Genomic DNA, 23,283 nt, shown 5'->3' with positions numbered 1-23,283 from the left:
AATATTCATATAAAGATTAAGATAGCTCATAGGATCAGAAAAAATTAACTGAAACAATATTTACATATATCAATTCTAGTGATTGTTCTTCAGTTTCAAAGATAAGACTCATGTATTTCTAAACAAAATAAAGTATAATTTTAAAAATATCAATTAGATTAGCCTTGAAGTTAGATATTGGAGTTGGTACAACGAATATGACCATGAGAACTTAAGCTTCAGTGATAGGTCATTTTATTAACTAAGCTAGGAAAAGATGTAGTATGGAGGAAAAGGATTTGTTTATTTTTGGACATGTTGTATCTGTAGGGGATTGCAGGACCTCTCATTTAATTAAATATATATTTGTAGTAGGTGCACCAAACACTGACTAGGCAAGAGAATTCCATATATTTTTATATGGTGTCTATCCTGAAAGCACTTGTACTGTTGGGAAGGACATATGTAAAAATAAACAAATAAATAAATAAGTAAACAAATAAAAAGCAACATTAACAAAATACATATATATGTATATTTTAAATAGAAAGGAGTTGTTGTAAAAGCAGGTATGAAATCATAGAAACAATTACCTGAATATAGATTTAAAAGCAGTCAGCTTTAATCTTTAAAAAAAAAAAAAAAAAAAAGGGCGCCTGGGTGGCTCAGTTGGTTAAGCGACTGCCTTCGGCTCAGGTCATGATCCTGGAGTCCCTGGATTGAGTCCCGCATCGGGCTCCCTGCTCAGCAGGGAGTCTGCTTCTCCCTCTGACCCTCCCCCCCTCATGTGCTTTCTCTCTCTCTCATTCTCCCTCTCTCAAATAAATAAATAAAATCTTAAAAAAAAAAATAAAATAAAAAGCAGTCAGCTTTGATGCATAGATGATGTATATTAGAGGGGAAAAAAAGGTCAATAGGTAAGGTAAGAGATCTGGGATTGAGGAAAATGACTTGAATCTAATGCCAAAAGAAGTAAATGATAGTGTCCAAAAGTACTTAGTAAAGAAAATTTTCTTTATTTAATAGTTAAGGAAATAGAGTCTGGCAGGTGGTGCCATTTTCTTTACTTCATAAACAGATAGCTAGAATATATTTTTCCCAGCCTCCCTAGAAATTTGGTGGGGCCCTGTGACAAGCTCTGGCCAATGGAATATAGGCCACTTTCAGACCTAGCCTTCAAAAACTTCCCACATGATCCTTCACACTCTTGATCTTCTTTCATCTGCTGGCTGGACACAGAGGATCTGGTGGAAGATTCAGTTGTCCTAAGGGGTGGCACAGCCACAGGATGAAGTAAGTGAGCCATTGCCCCAGAATGACAGCTCAGAGGAAAGTTCTCTTCTACCACTGTCAACACCTATACTTCCATTACATGAATTCTGCCTGTCATCACATGGAAATGGTGAAGAAAGGTCAGATCAGGATATAGTTTGAAGATGGAGCTGATAATATCTGCTGATTGGTTTAACTCTAGGGGTGAATAGAGTAGAATAATCAAGGATGATATCTATGTCTAATGTGAGCAACTGGGTGAGTGGTGATACTATTAAATCAGATAGGGAAGGCTTAGAAGTGAGTAGATCTTGGGGGAAGATCAGGTGTTCTGTTTCAGACACATTGGGTAGACAGACAAATGTGGGAAATGTAAATTAATCATGAGAAGGGGCTAGTCAGATGAAGGTCTAGGATAGGTTCCTAAGTAGTAAGAACTGCAGTTAAAGACACAGGGGCAGAAATGAGTTAGTCCTGCATGAGATTACCTTGTGAGAAAGTAAGTATAGAAAATAGACCAGGAGAGACTTAAGGACTAAGCCTTACATCACTACAGTATTTCAACTTCAAGCAAAGAGTTATCAAAAGGGTATAAAGAGAGTCTAGTGAGGTAAGAGAGACACTAGAACTGTGCTGGCATTTTTTTCATTTTTTTTTTATTAATACATAATGTATTATTTGTTTCAGTGGTACAGGTCTGTGATTCATCAGTCTTACACAATTTACAGTGCTCACCATAGCACATACCCTCCCCAATGTCCATCACCCAGCCACCCCATCCCTCCTACCCCCCTCCACCTCCAGCAACCCTCAGTTTGTTTCCTGAGATTAAGAGTCTCTTATTGTTTGTCTCCCTCTCTGGTTTCATCTTGTTTTCATTTTTCCCTCCCTTCCCCTATGATCCTTTGTCTTGTTTCTCAAATTCCTCATACCAGTTAGATTATATGATAATTGTCTTTCTCTTATTGACTTATTTCACTTAGCATAATACCCTCTAGTTCCATCCACATCATTGCAAATGGCAAGATTTCATTTTTGATGGCAGCATAATATTCCATTATACACACACACACACACACACACACACACACACACACACACATATATACATATACACACCACATCTTCTTTATCCATTCATCTGTTGATGGACATCTAGGCTCTTTCCATAGTTTGGCTCTTGTAGACATTGCTGCTATAAACATTGGGGTGCAGATGCCCCTTCAGATCACTACATTTGTATCTTTGGGGTAAATACCCAGTAGTGCAATTGCTGGGTCATAGGGTAGCTCTATTTTCAACTTTTTGAGGAACCTCCATACTGTTTTCCAGAGTAGCTGCACCAGCTTGCATTCCTACCAACAGTGTAGGAGGGTTCCCCTTTCTCCGCATCCTCACCAACATCTATCATTTCCTGACTTGTTAATTTTAGCCACTCTGACTGTGTGTGAGGTGGTATCTCATTGAGGTTTTGATTTGTATATTTCCCTGATGCCAAGTGATGTTGATGTGCTGGTATTTTTTAAAAAATAACATTTAGACTTATTTTCCCATCAGTCTCTTTTTATTATATATGAGATTGTTCTTTTTCCATGCTTTCCTGCATACATAATAATTTATGATTCAATGATATGTTGTAATCATTTTAGACATTTTGAATAGCAGTTTAAATACATTAAGTGCAAACAATGCATAGAACCATTTGAAACGACAATATGAAGAGCTATGACAAGTTCACAAATGTTCAGTGACAACCATATCACATTCACTGCCTGGCTGTGATTTTGAGATACCATCAATGGTAACATGTATCTCATTTGAAGAGATGGTAAAATATGAGAAGATGTGCATCTTAGAATTATGAAATACATGTATAACTGAAGGAAATATCTATAAAACCATATGTATCCTTAAAATAAAAACATGTTATATGAAGTAATATTTTAGTCACAATTTAGTACAACTATTACATATTTTAATATGTTGTCTGTGAAGCACTAACTTTGATTTTATGAACTATTAAAGGCTCATGACTCGCAGTTTGAAAAATAATGCCAAATTAAAATACTACTCTATATAGATGTTGGGCAGCAGAGAGAAGAAAAAGAGGTCAGTGTGTAGAGTTAAATGAAAGCTGTGTTTTATAACCTTGGTTGCTAATGCATTTTTATAAGCTGAAGAAAGCCATCAATAAAAAAGAGAGAGGTAGAATATATTAGAACATACAAGGGAAGTGGGAAGAATTGAAGTGCAAGTTCTATATGGAAAAAAGCAGAAAAGAACTATAGGAAAAGTAAATGTAGAGAAATCTTAATAATGACTATTTTTCTTCCTTTCTTGATTAATGGAGCTCATGAGGATTTAATCCATTTTATTGATCTTTTAAAAGAAAAGATTTCAGATTTATTCATACTTTCTGATTTCTTTGTTTTCTATTTTATTATTTTGAGATATTCAATCTCCCAAGTATTTTTTAAGAGTAGAGGCTGTTATATGTTGCTTCTTTTGTTGAGGTATACAACATTTCTTTATCTTTAATCCTACTTAATATTGAAGATATTTACAGTTATATATTTTCCTCTTATTGCAACTTCTGCTGGACCTTAAGGTTTTGTATGGTATAGCCTCTTTCTCATTACTTTCAATGGACTGTAATTTTAGGTCATTTTAATAAAATATGTTTAATACTTGATACATAGTCATGATAGAAAATTCATGATAGAAAATTCAAAAGGAGAAAGTAATGTTTCCATTTCTGTCTTCCAGTTACCCTCCCCAATATTTTATCCTAAATATATATTCTGTGCTATACAAAAGTTTATCTGTGTGTGTGTGTGTGTGTGTGTGTGTGTGTGTGTGTGTTTCCACAATTCAAACAGAAGCACACTACACTTCCTGTGGTGTTTTTTAATTTTTTTTTTTTACTTAATGATATGCACTGGAAGTCTTTCCATTTGAGTACATGAACACTTTCCAGATTCTTTTTAAGATCTTTACAGTGTTTTGTTTTTTAATGGATGTGCGAAAGTTTAAACAATGCTCTCGGGGTGCCTGGTTGGCACAGCTGGTTAAGTGTCTGGCTTTTGGTTTTCACTCAGGTCATGATTTTGGGGTGGTGAGATGGAGTCCCACACCAGTCTCTGGGCTCAGCAGAGTTTGCTTGAGATTCTCTCTCCTCCTCCCTCTGCCCCTTCCCTGCCATGCTCTCTTTCTCTCTAAAATAAATAAAATGAGTCTTGAAAAAAAATTTTTTAAATAAAAGCAATAAACAATCCTTTCCTTTTCATGGACATTTAGACTCTTTTATTAGCTTTATCTCAAGCAATAATTATCCACGTAAATATGTAGTTCTCACATGAGTTAGTATCATACTAATATGATTTCATAGTCATGGAATTACTAGGTCAAAGAAGATATGTACTTTTAATTTGGGTAAATATTACTGAATATCTATCATAGTCATACTATTTTCCTTTTTTAAAAAAAAGATTTATTTTTTAATTTGAGAGAGAGAGAGCGGGAAGGGCAGGGGGAGAGGGAGAGATAATCTCAAGCAGACTCGGCACTGAGCACGGAGCCCAGTTGGAAGACTCAATCTCATGACCCTGAGATCACAACCTGAGCTGAAACCAAGAGTTGGATGCTTAACCAACTGTACTACCCAGGCTCTCCAATAGTTATACTATTTTTCTAATACAATTTTTTTACATCAACATATGAGAGGGACTATTTTTCAATTCCTTTACTAACATAATATATTTTCAAACATTTGCTTTCCTGCTATATAAGTTCATTATATTTTTAATTTTCTTCTCCTATTTTATATGAGTTTAGTATCTTTTTGTAATTTTCAGAAAATTTGGATTTTATTTTCTGGGACCTGACTGTTCCTATACATTCACTATTTTTCTCTTAAGTTTTTGGATTTTTTTTTTTCAACTGCGAGAGTGTTTAAATAGCAAGAAAATTAGTTCTCTCATGTAATGTCATTCACAGATATTTTCCCAGTTTGATGTTTAACTTTTGACTTTATAATACAATTTATTTTTGCCAAAGAGAATTACTTTGTTCTTAGAAAAAAGTATCAATACTTTTTTTCATGGGTTTTGAGGTGTGTGTCTTACTTAGACAAATCTTCCCAAAGTATTTTTATCCCACATTTTCTTCTAATAATTCTTTATCTTTTTAACTTTTAAATATTTGATCCACTTTGCTTTTGGACATTATGTAATCTAGTATAAGAATTAGTCTCCTGATGAAAATAACTATAAAGATCAGGCAAAACATAATATAATTGCTTAGGCATTACAAAATAACCAATGCAGGGCTATGATCTTTGCAAATAGAAAAAAACTTAGTAGGAACCCTATATTTGCCTTGGTTTTCTCTGAGAGAATTCTCAAAACCATAGCCAGAGAAACAGAATCCAAGCAAAGAATGTGTTATTTTCTGAGCAAAGGAAATATTAGTGTTTATTGATGTTAAGATGCCTTGTATTCAGGACTAGGATCCCAAAGAAGAGAGGGCTGAAAGGAAGGACCCCCAAAAGTCTGTAAAAATTCTTTATGGGTCCTTGGTCAACTCCTAAGCTACACATTTCAAGGCAAGATTCTGGAGAGATTAAATAGGAACGGTTGTTTGGAAGCTGAAGACCTACACAGAAATTTCAGAAGCTATACAGAGTTGAGAAGACACGTTTGCAGTCTGGGCTCAGCCAAGATGAAGAGATATTGGTCAAGAGCTTGGGTCTTACCAAGCAGAACATAAAAATCCAGAAAATATGAATACATTTGATTATATAAAAATTTAAAATTAATTTTTGGCTAAAGAAATACCATAGATATAGCCAAAGAAAAAATAACATACTGGGAAAATATATTTGTGGAATATATGGCAGAATTAGTCTCATTAATTTACAAAGAATTCATACAAATAATGAAGAAAAAGAGAAACAACCCAAAAGAATGATTTGCAGAAGATATGAAAAGGCCATTTACTGAAAAGAAAAAAATATGGTCATTAATCATATGAAGAGATAGTCAATCTCCTTCATAATTTAGGTAATTCAAATAAAAACAAATATAAGCTACTACTTTTCATTCATCCATCTGAGAAGATAGAAAAGCTTAATTGATACTCTGTACATGTGATGGGACAATAAATTGGTATAATCTTTCTGGATTTGGCAGAATAACAAAATTTAAAATATACTTACCTTTTGATCTTGTAATCTCCTTATTAGAATTTTATCTTATTAATATCTTCATGAAAATTGGCCAAGATATATATACAAGGATACCCATTTTAGAATGTTTTAATAGCATGAAACTGAAATTAAAAAAAAAATAAAACTAATGACTCCAGTAATAGCCGACTGAGCAATTAATTTACTGTGCATTATTATATAACCATTGAAAATACTGGTGTCTTTATGTACCAATCTCGCTTGTTAGATGAAAAAGTAAAATGCAGAACAATAAAAAGTAAGATTGGGTCTTTTGTCATAGCAGCTAGCATTACCAGAAAATATAGTGATTCAGGAAGAGAGAAATGGGAAATTTCAGTTAGGCGGGTAGCTCTGCTCTACTAGTCACTCAAAGACCCAGGTTGCTCCCATCTTGTTTTTTAACCATTCCCTAGAGGCAGAATCTATGTCTACAGATCAAGTCCATGTCACAGACAAGGGCTAGCTTAAGCTCATAGTAAGGCAAAAGAGACGTGTTGTCAGCATGACCATCTCTTAAAGCACAAGTGGGAAGTAATGCACAGTAGTTTGCATTCCATTGGATATAAAATTGATCACATGGCCACATCTAAGTTGCAAGGGAAGTTGGGAAACGTAGCAAGGTTAGCCATTAATGTGGCAAGCTAAATACTGTAATTTCTGTATTTTAAGAGATATTTAAATTGATAGCTAGCAATCTATCACAATATATAAGTACTGAGAATTTTTATGGAAAAAAAATACTTGTTTCTGGTAAGGAATCATAAGAAGCTGTTAAACAGAAGTTATCTTTGGGGGAGATGGAAGGAAAGTGGAGGAGACATTTTCCCTTTAAGGTTGCCCTTTTCTGCTTCCTCCTTTCCACCATATACTTGTAAGTATTATACATGTATTACTTACTTATTTGCTTTAACATCAAAAAAGGATATCTGGATTGAGATCAGAGAAGTATTTAAGACACTTTCAGAGGGCAATAATAACAGGATTTATAGGTCATTATATTAAGTACCAAGAAAGAGGAGGGGCGCCTAGGTGGTTCAGTCAGTTAAGCGTCAGACTCTTGGTTTCAGCTGGGGTCATGATCGAGCCCCACTTCAGGGGTCCCTGCTCAGCAGGGAGTCTGCTTGAAGATTATCCTCCTCTGCCCCTCCCCTCACTTGCATGCATGCTCTCTCTCTAAAATAAATTAAATAAATAAATAAATAAATAAATAAATAAATAAATAAATCTATCTATCTTTACAAAAAAGTAATGAGAGAGGAAATAGCCAAAGAAGATTCTCAGAATTATAATTCAGGCATGAGTGGTATTGCCATTAAATGCAATGGGAAACACTGAACCTATTGGGAGGGAAGATGGTGAATTCCATCTTGAATATAATGAATTTGAGTTGGCTGTGATTTACTGACTGAGATGTTCAATAAGCAGGTGGTTATATGGGTCAGAAGCTCATGAATGAGGCATGGCATAGAACAAAGATGCAGAGTGCCAGAGTGCATGCACATGAAATCATGTGAGTAAATGGGATTGTCTAGTGAGCGGTATAGAGTAAAAAAGGGAACAGCCCCTCCAGAATCTCATGCCAACATTTAAGGGCAATTAGAGGGAGATGAAGTAGGAGGAGGAATCCAAGAATGACCACACAGGTAGGAGAAAAAACCAGAAGAGTGTGGTGTCACAGGAGGCGTGGGGGAAAGAATGTTTTTAGAAGGAGGTAGTAGTCCAAAATTTCTAATTCTAAGATGTTGAGCAAAGTAAGGACTTCAAAATAACAGATTAAAGAGAAGTTCATTGATAAACATAGGAAGAGCCATTTCTGTGGGGTCGAGGAAATTGATGCCAGCTGAGAATGAATTGAAGGCTCTTTTATTGTTATCTTTATTTTGTTTTGTTTTGTTTTTAAAGTGGGAAAGATGTGAGCCTATTTAAATATTAACATGAAAGGTCAAATACAGAATAAAAGTAATGCTTTATAAAGAACAAAGGCAGTGTGAGTGTGTGGTGTGTGTGTGTGTGTGTGTGTGTATACATATGTAAAGATACAAGTTCCTGAGAAAATGGAATGGTATTGAAGAGATTAGTCTTAGAAAGGAGGAGGGACAGTTCTTCAGTTGTATTAGAAAGGAAGGAAGAAGGGACTAGGTATAGTTATCATATTTAGTGACAAAAAATTTCTCATGTTCCCATCTAAAGTCTATTATATTTTACTTGAAGTAGGACAGATCATGTCCTGAGAATAAAGAGGGAGACAGTGAAGCTAGAATTTTGAGGGTTGGGAAGGTCTGAAACCGTTATTATGGAAAATGAGGGAGGAAGCTGACTATAGAAACATAGAAAGAGTCTCTACCTAGTATAATGATTTTTCCCCAGCAACACCCAGCAGCCTTGAAGTAGACATGGAGCATGCAGATAGTAAGGTTCTGTCATTTTTTCCAATACTGGGGTTTTGTCAGGTAGACATAAAGGAAAACAGTGCAAGAGAGTTTTAGGGTTTTAGCCAGATAATATGCAAAGCTTTATAGAGAAGAGACAATAGGATAGCTTTATAGAGAGGAGACAATAGGATAGACAGAGAGAAAATAGACTTGCAGACAATAAAGAAGAGACAATAGGATAGACAGAGAGAAAATAGACTTGCAGTACCAATGCACTTAATGGAGAAATATGGCAGGAGTACATGAGTGAGCAAGCTGCAAGGATAGGAGGCTCCAGTCAGTGAATGGAATATATGATTTTGTGAGTTAAGAGGTAGAATAGTTTTAGGGGATAACAAGATCCAGAATATGGCTACAAAAGCAACAATTATGGACCATTGTTTGAGATGGTAAAGACATCCAGTAACAGACCAAGTTATTGGGTGAATCATCCATAAGCATATTGTAATCATCTATGTCCCAAATTTAGGGACAAGGCCAATTTTGACTGAAAAGGGAGATGGTGACCTAGGTGCCAAAGTGAATAAGAAGGCACAATCAGAAGGAAGATGGTATCTTGGGGAGGATTAAAGGATGTTGCAGCTAAATAATATCCATCTCAAAGGAGCTTTATTGGTGTTTAACTGTGGTCCCTAGACCTATAGGTACAAGATGTAAGAGTGAAGGGAAGAGATGTGACTGAGTTTTACAGAAAGCTTTGGGGCACCTGGGTGGCTCAGTTGGTCGAGCGTCCAACTCTTGGTTTCTGCTCAGGTCATGATCTATACAGTTTAGCTCTATTATAAATTTGAATAATGATCTTTTAATGGACTTGGGCTTAGACATGTGTATAGTTACTCATTAGACCACCTAGGCAACACGTCCTTATCTAGGGCCTGGACACATATCCTATAGGTGGTAATACACTGAAGGTATGGCCAGATATGAGTCTAAATAATGTTCCAGAGGACTGTTCAGTCTTGACTTGGTCTCAGCAAACCACCAGGCTGATTCTTGGAAAAAACAAATGCCTAAAAGAAGAGAAATTTGTCTGTTTCTTCAAGTACTGCCAGGGCAGCTATGAAATTTCAATGGACCTTGCTGGTAATAGGTACTTAACTGTTGTTTTCTCCTAATCCAGCCCAATAATTCCAATTCAGTTGTGGAACTGTTGTGGAATTGTACTGTAGATTCGGACTCTACTTGATTTAGGTTAAACTTCTTGCAGACTCAGAACAAGAAAAAGATTGGCATGGGAGAGTATTAATCTGGCATTTCTATATAATATAAATAGTGATATGAAATTCAAATCTTAGGAAAAGAGGGCCTATTGCATTCTAGCATGATGTAAATTTATTTATTTTGATATATATATATATATTTCATTTGCCTTTCCAAAGTTATTCTAGGCTGTAGTCATCAGACATTACGATCATGGGGTGATTGGCCTATGCTGCAGGTTTTAAAGGCAGTCTTTGTAGTGAGTAGCTTTTTGCATAAGTTCAAAAGCAAGGTCCTCCATCACTGGTGCCTAAAGACAGGAGAAGTGCTGCTTTTGTATTGGAGGCATCTGTTTCAAGTGATAAAGGGTTAAGGCAGGAAAAGTAGGCTAGAGTGTAGGTATAGGTAACTAGATCAAGTTTGAATCTTTGAAAGGCTAGTGTTCTGGCTAAGATCTAAACAAAATGCATTTCTCCCTCGAAATGTTTTGATAGTGGAGCAGTGACTTTAGAGAAGCAATGTGTGATCTGCAAATAACTAAAAAACCACTGGATGTCTTTGATGGACTTGAAAGCTTGCCATTCATGGGTATCAGATACCTTATTGGGTATCACCAAAAACTTCTGATAAGATATGACTCAGAAATTTGATATTCAGGTTTGCGAATATGTATTTCTTACGTTTCACCCTTCTTCCAGATGGCCCAGAGTGACCTAACCAGGGGCGTCCGTGCCTAACATTTGTTTTTAAAATTTCCACCTACACACTGAGTGAATAAGTATTCCTGTTAAATATAATTTCTCTGCCTATCTTCCCTCTTTCTTAACCTAAGTCCTTCATATAAGCTTTCCAATTTGTATCTACTTTGGGGCCTCTTTTCCTTACCTAGCTCTGGACAATTGATGTAATAATTTCTCACTTCTTCCCTCTGTTCTGTACAATGGATTAAACCAAATTTGTAAAATCCCATTTAAATTTACTTGCTCGTTTATATATTTACATATTTTTAAGGCAGACCTCTAAGTAAATCATGCAGCTGGGTCTTTGGGACAATAGGCGTTTCAGGATTTTGCAAACTTTTCAGAAAATTAATATATCATTTCTATAGAACTTTTTACATATTTGTACCAAGCAGAAAGCAATTAATTATAAAATATTCTATAACATCATTTTGAAAGGAAAATTTTGCTACAAACTAAAATGAAAGCAGCTTTAAAACTCGCTCAAACTTAAATTACAGTACTTTGTTTCAAGGACATGGGGATTCATTTCAGAAGAGACTATTTTCTTGGGAGAAAAAGGAGAAGATTACTTCTCCAATTTCAGTACTTCCTAAAGTCCATTTTCTTAGTTAAATCACCTTTATAACCTAACTAAAAATTGGTAGCCATATTATTTAAATGATGAAACTTGAGACTTTTTCTAACTAAATGTTTTCTGCTTTTTTGTAGAGGATCTCTGTCGAGAAGGCCTTATAAACCAGGAATAACTTGTGCTCGATGTAGCAAATATGACAGATGCACAGATTTTCTATGCAGTAAGATAAAGAAAATAACTTAAATATAAAAAGAAAATCCATAACACATTGGATGACAAGAAAAATGAAGTGTTGAACACTAGTTTTTCATTGTCATGTTAATATTGTTCTTTTGATCAGAGTCATGTTATTATATTAACAAAGGAGGGCTGAAACCATACCATCTTTAGATTTTTCTGGACCGCATAGCCTTTTTTGCTCTCTCTTACCCTTTTCCTGCCCCTAGAGACCTACCACAATGTCTGAAAGAAGGAATGGGAAGGAACAGTTATCTCTAAAGAAGCTTGCCAGTTAATTCCTGAAATAGCAGCCTGTTTGAGAATGACTGCTCTAAAGGATAGGATATTCTAAAATATTTATAAAGAGAAAAGAAGTAAAGTAGCACACATTTAATAGCCTTTTCTTTTAGTTTTTTTCCTCCAAAATTTTCAAAAGATAAAAGTAGAAAATATGTTTGGTTAAATTTTTCTTTTAGTTTTTCCAAACACAAGAGCATGTAATCCAAAAGTACAACCACCCCTGGAATATATGATGCTTGGAAGAATGTGTTAGGGGGTAAATTGAGACAGTAAGGGGCACACTGTGATTTTATGATAAAGAAACTAATGGACAATTTCATCATAATGCCACTGCTCATATGAAACCCCCCTAACATTCTTGCCCTTGCTTCACTTGAATCAAGATGCAAAATCTTGCTCTTCCTCTTCCCCTTTTCTTTCTCCTCCTAAAAGAATTCAACCTTAAAACCATTAAGTAGGTCAGAACAATGTAGGCATCCACACAGAGGGCCAAGGAATGTGACATATTAGAGCCTAAGCAGAATGACAAGGGATTCATACAGTGCGGTGGACATGAGGAGATAGCCTAAGCAGGGCAAGGACAGTGTCCACATGGGGGTATAGTCTTATATAGGAGGCTAAGGCCTCTATGGACTGAAATGGATGTCCATGATTGAGGTCAGACCTGGGGTATCAGAGACATACCAGGATAAAGGGATCTCCATACCAAGAGGGCTCAGTATGTAGTATCTGAGCCCAAATATAGAGGAGGGCATCAACATGGGGTGGGAGCGAGAAGCCTGGCATATAATATCAGAGACTGGGCAGGTAAGGACTACATCCATGGAGGGATAGTTTGGCATTGGTTGTTGGAGCCCAAGCAGAATGTGGAAAAGATTCACATATAGGGGTGGCCTGGTAAGAGGTATTACAATCTGTGCAGATAAGGGAGCATCCATGTTTAGAGGTAATTTCACAGGAGGTATCAGAGTCCAAGCTAAGTGAGGAAAGTTTTAATGTGGGGGAGGTGGCCTGGCACTGGAGGGGTCAGAGCCCTCGTGGAGAAAGGAAGGAATCTACACATTGGAGAAGCCCAAAGCTGGGTTTCACAGTCTGAGCAGGGTGGGAGGGGATCCAAGTGGAGGATCAGCCTATAGGTTGCCAGATTAAATACAGGATGCCCAGTTAAATTTGGACTTCAGGTAAACAAAAAAAATATATATATATATATGTATATATATATATATTTAGTATAAGTGTATTCCAAATATTGCATGGGATAAACTTGTCCAAGAAATTCTTTGTTGTCTTCTGCAATCTGAATTCAACTAGGCATCCTATATATATATATATATTTTAAGTTTTCATTAAAATTACAGTTAGTTAACATACAGTGTAATATTAGTTTCAGGTGTACAATATAGTGATTCAATACTTCACTCAACACCCAGTGCTCATCACAACCAGAGCACTCCTTAATCCCCATCACCTATTTAACCCATCCCCCACACACCTCCCTTCTGGTAACCATCAGTTTGTTCTCTATAGCTAAGAGTCTGTTTCTTGCTTTGCCTCTCTCTCTCCTTTTTTTTTTCCCCTTTGCTCATCTCTTTTGTTTCTTAAATTCCACATATGAGTGAAATCATATGGTATTTGTCTGTCTCTGACTTATTTCACTTAGCATAATACTCTCTAGCTCCATACACATCATTGCAAATGGCAACATCCTATATTTTTATTTGCTAAATCTGACAACTCTACAGCCTGATGTAGGGTGTAAGAGCCCAAGCAGAATGAGGAGGGCACCCATGTAGGGGACAGAGTAGAGGCAATAATGAAAATTAGAGACATACTGGGAGTTTGTTTAATCTAAAAAAATAGATTAAGGATAATGGAAGCCAGTTTTCTCACTGTCAGAGAATGGAGTATAAATATGTAAAGGAAGAAAACAAACATGAATCATATGATGAATTGAAATTAGAGGTATTGGAATTTAGGGGTTTCAATAAATATAAATAACATAGATGTAAATATTTGTATATGTATGTGTCTGTATACATATACTCCCTAGCTCTGAGATGGTTTTGGAGCAGTGGCCTCCCACCCCCAAAGGAATGAACACAACTAGCACCCACATCTTGGTTTCCAAACTCTAGCCTGCAGTAAAAGAAACGAGGGCTCATTGGAGAAAGGTCCCAGGGCTGGGGCAGGGAAAATATCAGATAAACCCAGACCATCTTTTTATACCTAAAAACAAAGAAGTGCTCAAAGAGTGATGGGGACTTGTAGCAAAATGGACACACAGGACACAGAAGACCTCTTAAAGGGCTCTCCGTGATCGAATCTGGGACAATTTGAGTACTGAAATAAAAATAGTAATTGATTATAACTCACTGGATACAACAGGAAACTATGATTCATACTAATATAAATTAATAAATGAATAAATTAGAAGTTTGATGAGGAACAATGTATTACATAGTTTCAAAGTAACTCCCTATAAAAATATTGAATTACTAATGGGAAAGAGTAATTTCACAATGGAGCAACCTAGCAGACACCACCCTAATAAAGTGATCCATGTGAACATCACCAGCAATGGGAAAAATCAAAACCAAAACCCTGCACCACCTGAGATGGTGCAATGAGAATAACACAGCATCACTTCTGTGATACTCCTGCCAAAAATGCACAACTAAGTCCAATCACCGGGAAGCATCAAATAAGTCCAAATTTCAGATTTCTCTAAAAAAATTGAAGATTTGTCTGCAAGATAACTAGCATGTTATCTTCAAAATATGTCAAGGTCATGAATGTGAAAGACTGAAGCACTGTCCCAGACAGAAGAGTATAAAGAGACATGAAAACTAAATGTAATGCATGAATCTGAACGTGATCTTTTGTTACAAAAGACACTCTTAGCACAGCTGGCAAAAAATGGAATGAAGTCCAAAGATTAGAAGGCAGTAATGTAACAATGTTAATATCCTGATTTTGTTGGTTGTATTACGGTCATGTAGAGAATGGCCACTTTCATTAAAATGGATCAAAATAAAAGTTATTTGTACTGTATTGCAACTTTTTTCTAAGTGAGGGATTCTTTTAAATTAAAAAAAAAATATGTGTTAATGCAAAATCTAAGGAAAGCAAATCAATTTGAAGTTTTTTGTTATAGTCCAGGGGAGAGATGAGGTTCATTCTGGAGTATTTGTAAGAGAAATAGAGATGATGAGACAAATTTGATAAATATTTATGGGACAAAATTAACAAGTCTTAGAGACTAATTTGATATAGTGATAAAAAAAGAGTCTAATATAAATATTGGGTTTGGTGCAATTGATTGAGATATGAATTCAATGAAGAGAGGAAGCTATGGAAAATAGATGATGGGTTTTGATCATTGTTAGCTTTAAATACCTGTTTAATATCTGAGTATATAAGACTCATAAGCTTAGGGTACAGACCAGGGCTCTATTTCAGAATCATGAGCATGTAGACAAGTCTAAAAATATAAAAAAGGAAGAACTCATCCAGGTACAGTACACAGAGAAAGAAGAAGAATATACTAAGAATAGGATCCTAAGGGGGGGGGGGAAACAATGAGAAATACTGAAAGAGAATGGGGGCAACAGTAGAAGAGGGACAGGGAGAGGATACCCCAGTGTTCCCTTTCATCCAAGTGTACTTATTGAATTGGCAACATGGGAGAACGTTACATCTGGGTTTCAAAGTCTGAGCCAGGTGGGAGGGGGTCTAAGTGGAGGATTAGCCTGCAGGTTGCCAGATCAAATACAGGGTGCCCAGTTAAATTTGAATTTCAGACAAACAAAAATATTTTTAATATATCTCTAATATACTAATGACGAACTGAAAATCGCATTGAAAACAGCACGAGGAACCAAAAACACTGGAAAATACAGGAAGGGATGGAGGTCAAGCCTAAGAAATGCAAGCAAGAAATTTAAAAGATTAAAGAGAAAATTATAAATAAGCACTGATAAATCAGATTCAGTATGTGAATAATTGGAGCCCCTGAAGAACAGAACAAAAATAATAGAACAAAAAACAAAGCAAAAGATAGATATACAGATATTTAAAGAAATAATAAAAAATCTCAGAAATAGAAATTCTTGAATCTAAACATTGAATGCCTACTATGGAATGTAAACTGGAAAAAAATAAGAGGTTCCTCAAAAAATTAAAAATGGACCTCATGATCCAGTAATTTCACTTCTGGGTATTTATTTGAAGAAAATGAAAACACTAACTCAAAAAGATATGTGCACCCACGTGTTCATCGTAGCATTATTTACAATAGCCAAGATATGGAAAGAATCTAAGTATCCATTAATGGATGAATGGGTAAAGAAAATGTGTTATATCTTTATCTATCTACACACACACACACACACACACACACACACACACACACACACACTGGAATACTATTCAGCCATATAAAAAAATGAAATCTTGCCATTTGTGACAACATGGATGGCCCTTGAGGGCACTTTGCTAAGTGAAATGTCAGAGAAAGAAAGATACCATAGGATCTTACTTATATGTAAAACCAAAAAACCAACAAACACAAAAACCAAGCTTATAGATACAGAGGATAGATTGGTGGTTGCCAGAGGTGCAAGTGGGCAGTGGGCAAAATGGGTAAAGAAGGTCAAAGGTAGAAACTTCAACTTCTAGTTATAAAATAAGTAAGTCATGAGGATATAATGTACAGCATAGGGACTATAGTTAATAATAATGTATTGCATATTTGAAAGTTATGAAGAGAATAGAACTTAAAAGTTCTCATCACAAGAAGAAACATTTGCAACTATGTATGATGACAGATGCTTACTAGATTTACTGTGGTGATCATTTCACAATAAATACAAATATCAAATCATTATGTTGTACACCCGAAACTAATATAATGTTATATGTCAATTATACCTCAATTGAAAATAAATAAATAAATAAATACAAACAACAACCTTTAAAAGATAAAAAAGAAAGAAACTGCATATTATGTGCCAGGAAAAAGTGATGCAAAATAGTCTCCATTTAGACCCTGATTAGTAAATTAGAGGAAAATAAAGAATCCTTTAAGCATCCAAACCAAAATGCAAAATAATTCATTAGAGTTTAATTCTCTGGGTTGAGTCAGGAAAACAGCCACTTTGAATATTTTTTTTCACTTTAAATATTCTGACAATATAGTGTTTAACATAGAAAATAGAGCTTACGTGAATGGTGTAACTCTAGGGGAGCAAAGATCACAGAAGTTGCTATGAAAAGGCAGAGAAACCATAGTTAAAAGGTCAGAGAAGCAGAAACAGAAGACCTTTTAGCCTTAAGCACCAAAATAGGTAGTTCTCAAAAGCTTACAAGAAAATTGCTGCAATTCTCAAGACCTTTGAGAAAGCTCCCACCAAACTGTCTCAGTGTTTGACAGCAAAGCAGGTAGTTAAGTTTCCCATTCTACCAAGCAGCCACTGTGACTCTCACATCTGTTTAGGTATCTGGCGAACAACAACCCCTGGAGAATAATGATGGTTTCCACTTCTCTTAAATCTTCCAAATTTCACTTGCATTCCTCTCATTGGCAAACTCTTAACTTGAAGCTATACAACGGAAGGAATTCGCAGAAAGGTAGTTAGTTCCTGATCTCAGGTCTGCAACACAGGATCAGCTTTACACCAGTGCGGTAGAATGCTGCATTGGCAATTGACAATCCTGCACATTTTGGCTGTCATGAAACTTTTCAACAATAACAGTCAATGCCAAGAGACAGTGGAATTAATTCCTATATTGTCCTTAATGCTGTACATAAATTCAGCCAAACCTATTATTCAAGTACAAGCAGATAGACAAATCTTGTGGGAACACCAAGAAATTTGTGGTACATAGTTCTCACAAGCACATTCTCAATAAACCCCTAGAAGATGGCTTTCACCAAAAAGAAGAGATGAATGGAAAATGAAAAGCTGCACTGGAAAAACTATAAGCATTGAGACTTAATCAATAGACAAAGATTAAATTCTGAAGGCTATAATACAAAACAAAATGTAAATATATTAAATTTTGGCTATATGCAAATGATATAATTAATAAAACTTGGGAGAAGAAGAGAGAGATAGGAAAATGTGCTTCATTTCCCCATCTTTTATAGCAAGGGGCCAAAAGGTACTATTTAAAGCTGATAAATCAAACAATAGAGATGTAAGTAGACTTAAATGCATTTAAATATTCAATCAAGTGCAAAAGTAAAAGAAGAATGTAATCGATGGAAAATAGTGATGACAAATGAAGGAAAATGCAAATAAGAAATATGCTAATTACATCATTGCTCAAACTAAGTGATCAATAGATACACATACACGGAATGAAGTAGAGAAAATACACACTGTGTGGTAAAAGATTTTTTTAAAAGGAGTGCTAAAATAGAAAGCATTGCATAAAATATGAGGGAAAATAAGACCAAGCACAAAAAGCTAAAATAACCTCAAAGATCCAACAGGGCAGGTCATCTCTAGGATTATCTGAAGAGTGATTTCTAAATTTTCTTGTAAGCGTAGTGTCAATTGCAAGACAAAGCCTCTGGTTGCCATTGGGTTCTCTATGTGTGAGAACTAAGTTATCCTTTCTCTTTCCTTCCTAATGGAATCGAGGAATGATTTTCTGATCTTCTCTGCCCCAGTCAGCAGAGGGAAGGAAATTTATTCCCTGAAAAGTATTTTGATAGCATTGGGCTAGATGGCAGAAACAATGAATACCAAGCTATAGAGTTAACTTTGCCATGTAGGAAATGAAGAGCAACTAAAAGCCCCTGAAAATAAGAATTAGATGAGGAAAGTGAGTAGATTCAGAAGATTAATTTGGATAATGATCTGGGGAAAAAAAGAGAGATGCAAGTAAGAGATATTATAAAATCCTAGAATGGTAAAGCTGGAAAAATCTTTAGGGGACAGAAGTGAAGTGATTCATACAAGGTGACAATGATTTAGAGACAGAATTGGTAATAGAATCCACATGTCCTCATTCCTATACTTCTAAGTTCTCCCTAGCAGCCTAGGCTGACTTTTACTAAAAGAGAATATATTGTATTTTATGATGGGCTACTGGTTGGGGGAGGCACATCAAAGATGGCAGCATGATACCTGAGGACTAGGAAAAGAATGTCATTATTTTTAGAGAAATTATTTTATTTCTAGAGAAAGAAGGAATTTTATGTAATTCTTTATGGACTTTCTTTTTCTTTTTAGGTAATGCAGATCGTGACCAATCCGTATGTATGTATTGTTGTCCTTTATTTCTTGGACAATTTAACTACCTTATGCAAAATCCAGCTTTCAATTTTGCTGCTTTATTTACAGATTACCGATTCTGGTATCCCAGATGGGAAGTTCCCCGGCCAATTGTGTGTGATCCACTGTGCTTATTTACTTTCTTTCTGAGAATGCTATGTTTTTCAATAGGTATCATAGTTGTTTTGATAATACAGTCTCGATTTCCAAATATATTATTGGAAGAAGAGATGATATTTGCCCCTGAAGTAACCGAGGTAGAGCCAGAAAAGTTACAAGAAGAAGACAGGGAAAAGGCGGAGGAAGTGGAGGAAGAGGAAGGAGACAAAGAAAAGGAGGAGGAAGAGGAAGGGGGTGGAGAGGAGGAAGGGGAGAGAGGGGATGAGGAAGAGGAGAGGGTGGAGGAGGAGGGCTTAGATTTACCACCATCATAGGGCAAATGTATAATACAAAAACTAAAGAAATAAAAGCAAAAAATAAAACACTGAGCTTTAACAAAAAAGAATAGGTACAAACCGCTACTACAATACCTTTTAGTCTCTTTTTCTTATATTTTTCAACAAATGTAAATTTGAAAAACAGAAACAAATAAACAAAAAACATGTTTTTTATAGTAAGTATTGTAAGGCAAGCTCTTGGACACTAAGAGTAGGTAAAGACGTGATGACAGAAATACTAAAAAAGATTTGACCAGTCTAATTAGTTTTAAGATTTTACTGTGTTATCCTTAAAAAGGAAGGAATTCCCATTTTCTAAATATGTTTACATCTCTGTGTTTTAAATATTTCTTAAATGGGTTAATAAGTTTCTCAAGTATTAAGGTGCTTAGGATCATTCCAACTCAAGATAACCATTTAATAACCTTTGGTTTTGTTATTTTTATCATTACTGTTATAGTTGTTATTTTTTTATTTTATTTGAAATCAATTAATTACTGTTATAGTTGTTATTGATAGTGGTGATGATGGTGGTGATGATATTGACCATGGGATATCAAGGCATTGAATATCTTTATGTATATTTGTATTGTATGTGTTTGAAATAATTTAAGTGGTACTTGTACATGCTGTTAGGAGATACATTTTTATGTCTACTTCATGTTTAATATTTCATTAAAGCCTTGTAATTCCTTATTAGGCTATATAATTTCTTGCCACTAAGGGCAAATAAATGTCAAAAGTTTAATTATTTGTGATTGAGCAATTTGGCTGCTTCCAAATTTATGTGGTAAAATAAAATAAAAATTTTAAATGTTATTTACTTGCAGTTATTTAATATGTACGGTAAAAGTTCATAAGTTAATAATATAAAATAACTACTTACAATTTGTAGTACTAATAAATTATCTGAATAAAAATACCTAACATAGGACACATCAAATGGTATAAACTCCATATTTATTAACCTCAGTATATTAAAAGACTATTCTTAAATGGGGCAAGATGAGAATTATACAAAAGAAGCCCTGCATATATATATATATATATATATATAATTTCTGTGTAGTCAGCCTCTTTTCTAACCAACTTCCTGAGAAAAAGCCTTAGGTAGAGAAAAGGGCTGATTCTCTACAGTGCTTTTATTTATTAGTATTTTCTGATATTTATAGACTACTTCATAGCTTCCAAAGTGCTTTCACATAATTCTTTAATTCCCAAAACCACTCTGTGGAGTTGGCATTGCTTCCATTATTAAAAACCAGAAGACTGGCTTTGAGTTTGTGAAGTGTTGCAACCTAGGACTGAAAACGAATTAATTTCTGGACATTCTGATGCATGCTATAAGTCTAAATTCTTCATGTTCAGTTCCCACGATGACTAACTTACATATCTGTATATCTAACTTTACTCTCCAACATATTCTCCAGGTGATTTCATGGAATATGATTGCTATAAGCCAGTGGTTCTTAACTGGGGTGCAATTTTGCCGCCTGCCTTCCGGGGATATTTGGCAAAATCTGCAACCATTATTGAAGCTGTGACCAGGAAGGTGCTACTGGTCTCTTGTGGAAAGAGGCCGGGAATGCTGGTAACAGTCTTACAGTGCCTAGGACAGCCCCCACAGCAAAGAATGATCCTGCCCAAGGTATCACCAGTGCCAAGTTTGAGAAATTCTGCTCTTGGCTTACTTCCACCCTGGACATGTGTAAATTATGGATGTATTGTATATGTTATTGTATTTCCTTAATTTCTCATTTCTCTAAAAATTTGTTCTCTCATTCTCTTTCCTACCCTTCTTGCCTCACCTTTTTATATCCACACGTTACCATGGGAACATCATTTTGCTTTTGTGATTCTGTCTCCTTACTTTGGAGATGGTCTGCTGACCACAGGTGGGTGCAATCATAGGTTTTGGCTTGGAGATCCAGACAGACATTCAAGACAGGTTCTCCTTGGTGGCAAAAGTTTTAATAGGTAAAGCTCTGAGGCTGTTTAGCAGACTGCATGGAAAGAATGAATACAGAGAAGCAGTGAATGGCTCTTGTCCCTGATGCCTAGTTTTATCCCAACCTTTCACATGTATTCTTTTTTCCCCAAAATATATCCTATTTCCATCCAGTAAGGTTTCCTTAGGTTATTTTGATTTGGATTCTGTAACTGACTCAATTAACAGGACATTACTATAAAGATGTTTTCTTTAAAATGTCCATTATTGGGCACCTCAGTGCTCATTCGGTTAAGCATCTGCCTTCGGCTCAGGTCATGATCCCAGGGTCCTGAGATAGAGCCCTACATCAGGCTCCCTGCTCAGCAGGGAGCCTGCTTCTCCCTCTGCCTGCTGCTCCCCCTGCTTGTGCTCTCTCTCTCTCTCTCAAACAAATAAATAAAATCTTATAAATTAATTAATTAATTAAAATGTCCATTATTCTGAAACAGCATTAGCAATAATGGCACAAAAACTCAGTATGTAAAGATCCTTCATAGCATCAAGTGGTCAAAGGAATAGAGTGTCTTTTTAAGTTTTATTTCCTAAGTCTTGGTTCTTGGTATCATCTCCATCTCTCTCAGAACCATACACCCTATGTGCTTAGAATACTTACTTTTATCTTTATTACACAAGTTACAGGTTGACTCCCTGCATAAGGGATCATTAGTATGAATCCCAGAGATGTCAGGGGAAATTACTCTTACTCAGTTTCCATGGCACTGAGTTTCAGGAATATACTTTGACCAGGATGTTCTGACCTAAATGGTCTTGAGTGGTGAATGACCATTTGGTTCATTCCTTAAAGTACTATATATTCCATTTTGCATTATAAAATTCTAAGACTGTTGAAATGTTCCTGGCACTAGTAAGGTAATCTCCAACAAGTGTCTATACTACATTATGTGTAGTATATACTTGCCCTTGGTTTAGCTAAGGGTTTGAGAAAGTGTCAAAGAGTCAGTACACTTAGTCAATAAATATTAACAAAATATTAGTGAGCCAATGCTATCTTGAGTCCTTCTTTAAATGGTCAAGGATCAAGTATATTATTCCTTAAAACTAGATAAAGGTAAAGATTGTTGGGTTTTCTATAGGTTCCTCAACTCCCCATAACAATCAACTACAGTGCTGGATGGTAGTAGACACTACAAAAAGGGAGGCTGGGGAAGAACAAGAATGAATACAGAATGTTCACAGGAACAACACACAGCAATGGGGAAGGAACTAGATAGAGTCCTAAGGGTTTGGTGACTTAGGGGGTAGGAGGATTTGCAATTATTTAGCATAGCCATGAGCCCCTTCCACAACATTCAGTATAATGTTGCTGGGAAACCAGGTTGGTCAGAAGTGGTGGGCTGGAGCAGAGTGGAGGGCATTGGACCTTTTCTTTCCCTTCCACAGCAAAAGGAATTGCCAAAAACACATGCCCACTCAAATTCAAAGTACCCCCTGAGTGAGGGAAATTTATTACGGGCAGTATTAGATAAGATCTCTAAAAATATTTAAAATCTGAGGAATATTATTGATATTCCTGTTATTAAACAGATTTGATAGACTTCAACGTTGGAGTGAGACATCTGATGGGACGCTAGCTTGTGTAGTGTTCTATTCCTGTGGATCAGGCATT

At 35.6% G+C, this 23,283-nt stretch overlaps 1 protein-coding gene across 1 annotated transcript in view; it reads left to right on the top strand.

The window, feature by feature from the left end:
* GLIPR1L2 (GLIPR1 like 2) overlaps positions 1-20,447 on the top strand; it is a 29,683-nt gene extending 9,236 nt beyond the window's left edge. Inside the window, exons 4-6 of the mRNA XM_027592338.1 lie at positions 11,562-11,647; positions 19,188-19,214; positions 19,299-20,447. Coding sequence (XP_027448139.1) covers positions 11,562-11,647; positions 19,188-19,214; positions 19,299-19,663 — 478 coding nt within the window. The 3' untranslated portion in view covers positions 19,664-20,447. The remainder of the gene's footprint in view (positions 1-11,561; positions 11,648-19,187; positions 19,215-19,298) is intronic.
* Positions 20,448-23,283: the final 2,836 nt, after the last annotated feature.

Source organism: Zalophus californianus, chromosome 9, assembly GCF_009762305.2.
Source record: "Zalophus californianus isolate mZalCal1 chromosome 9, mZalCal1.pri.v2, whole genome shotgun sequence".
Classification (NCBI taxonomy): Eukaryota; Metazoa; Chordata; class Mammalia; order Carnivora; family Otariidae; genus Zalophus; species Zalophus californianus.
The sequence above is the reverse complement of the archived record's forward strand: the minus strand, read 5'-3'. Positions and strand labels throughout refer to the sequence as shown.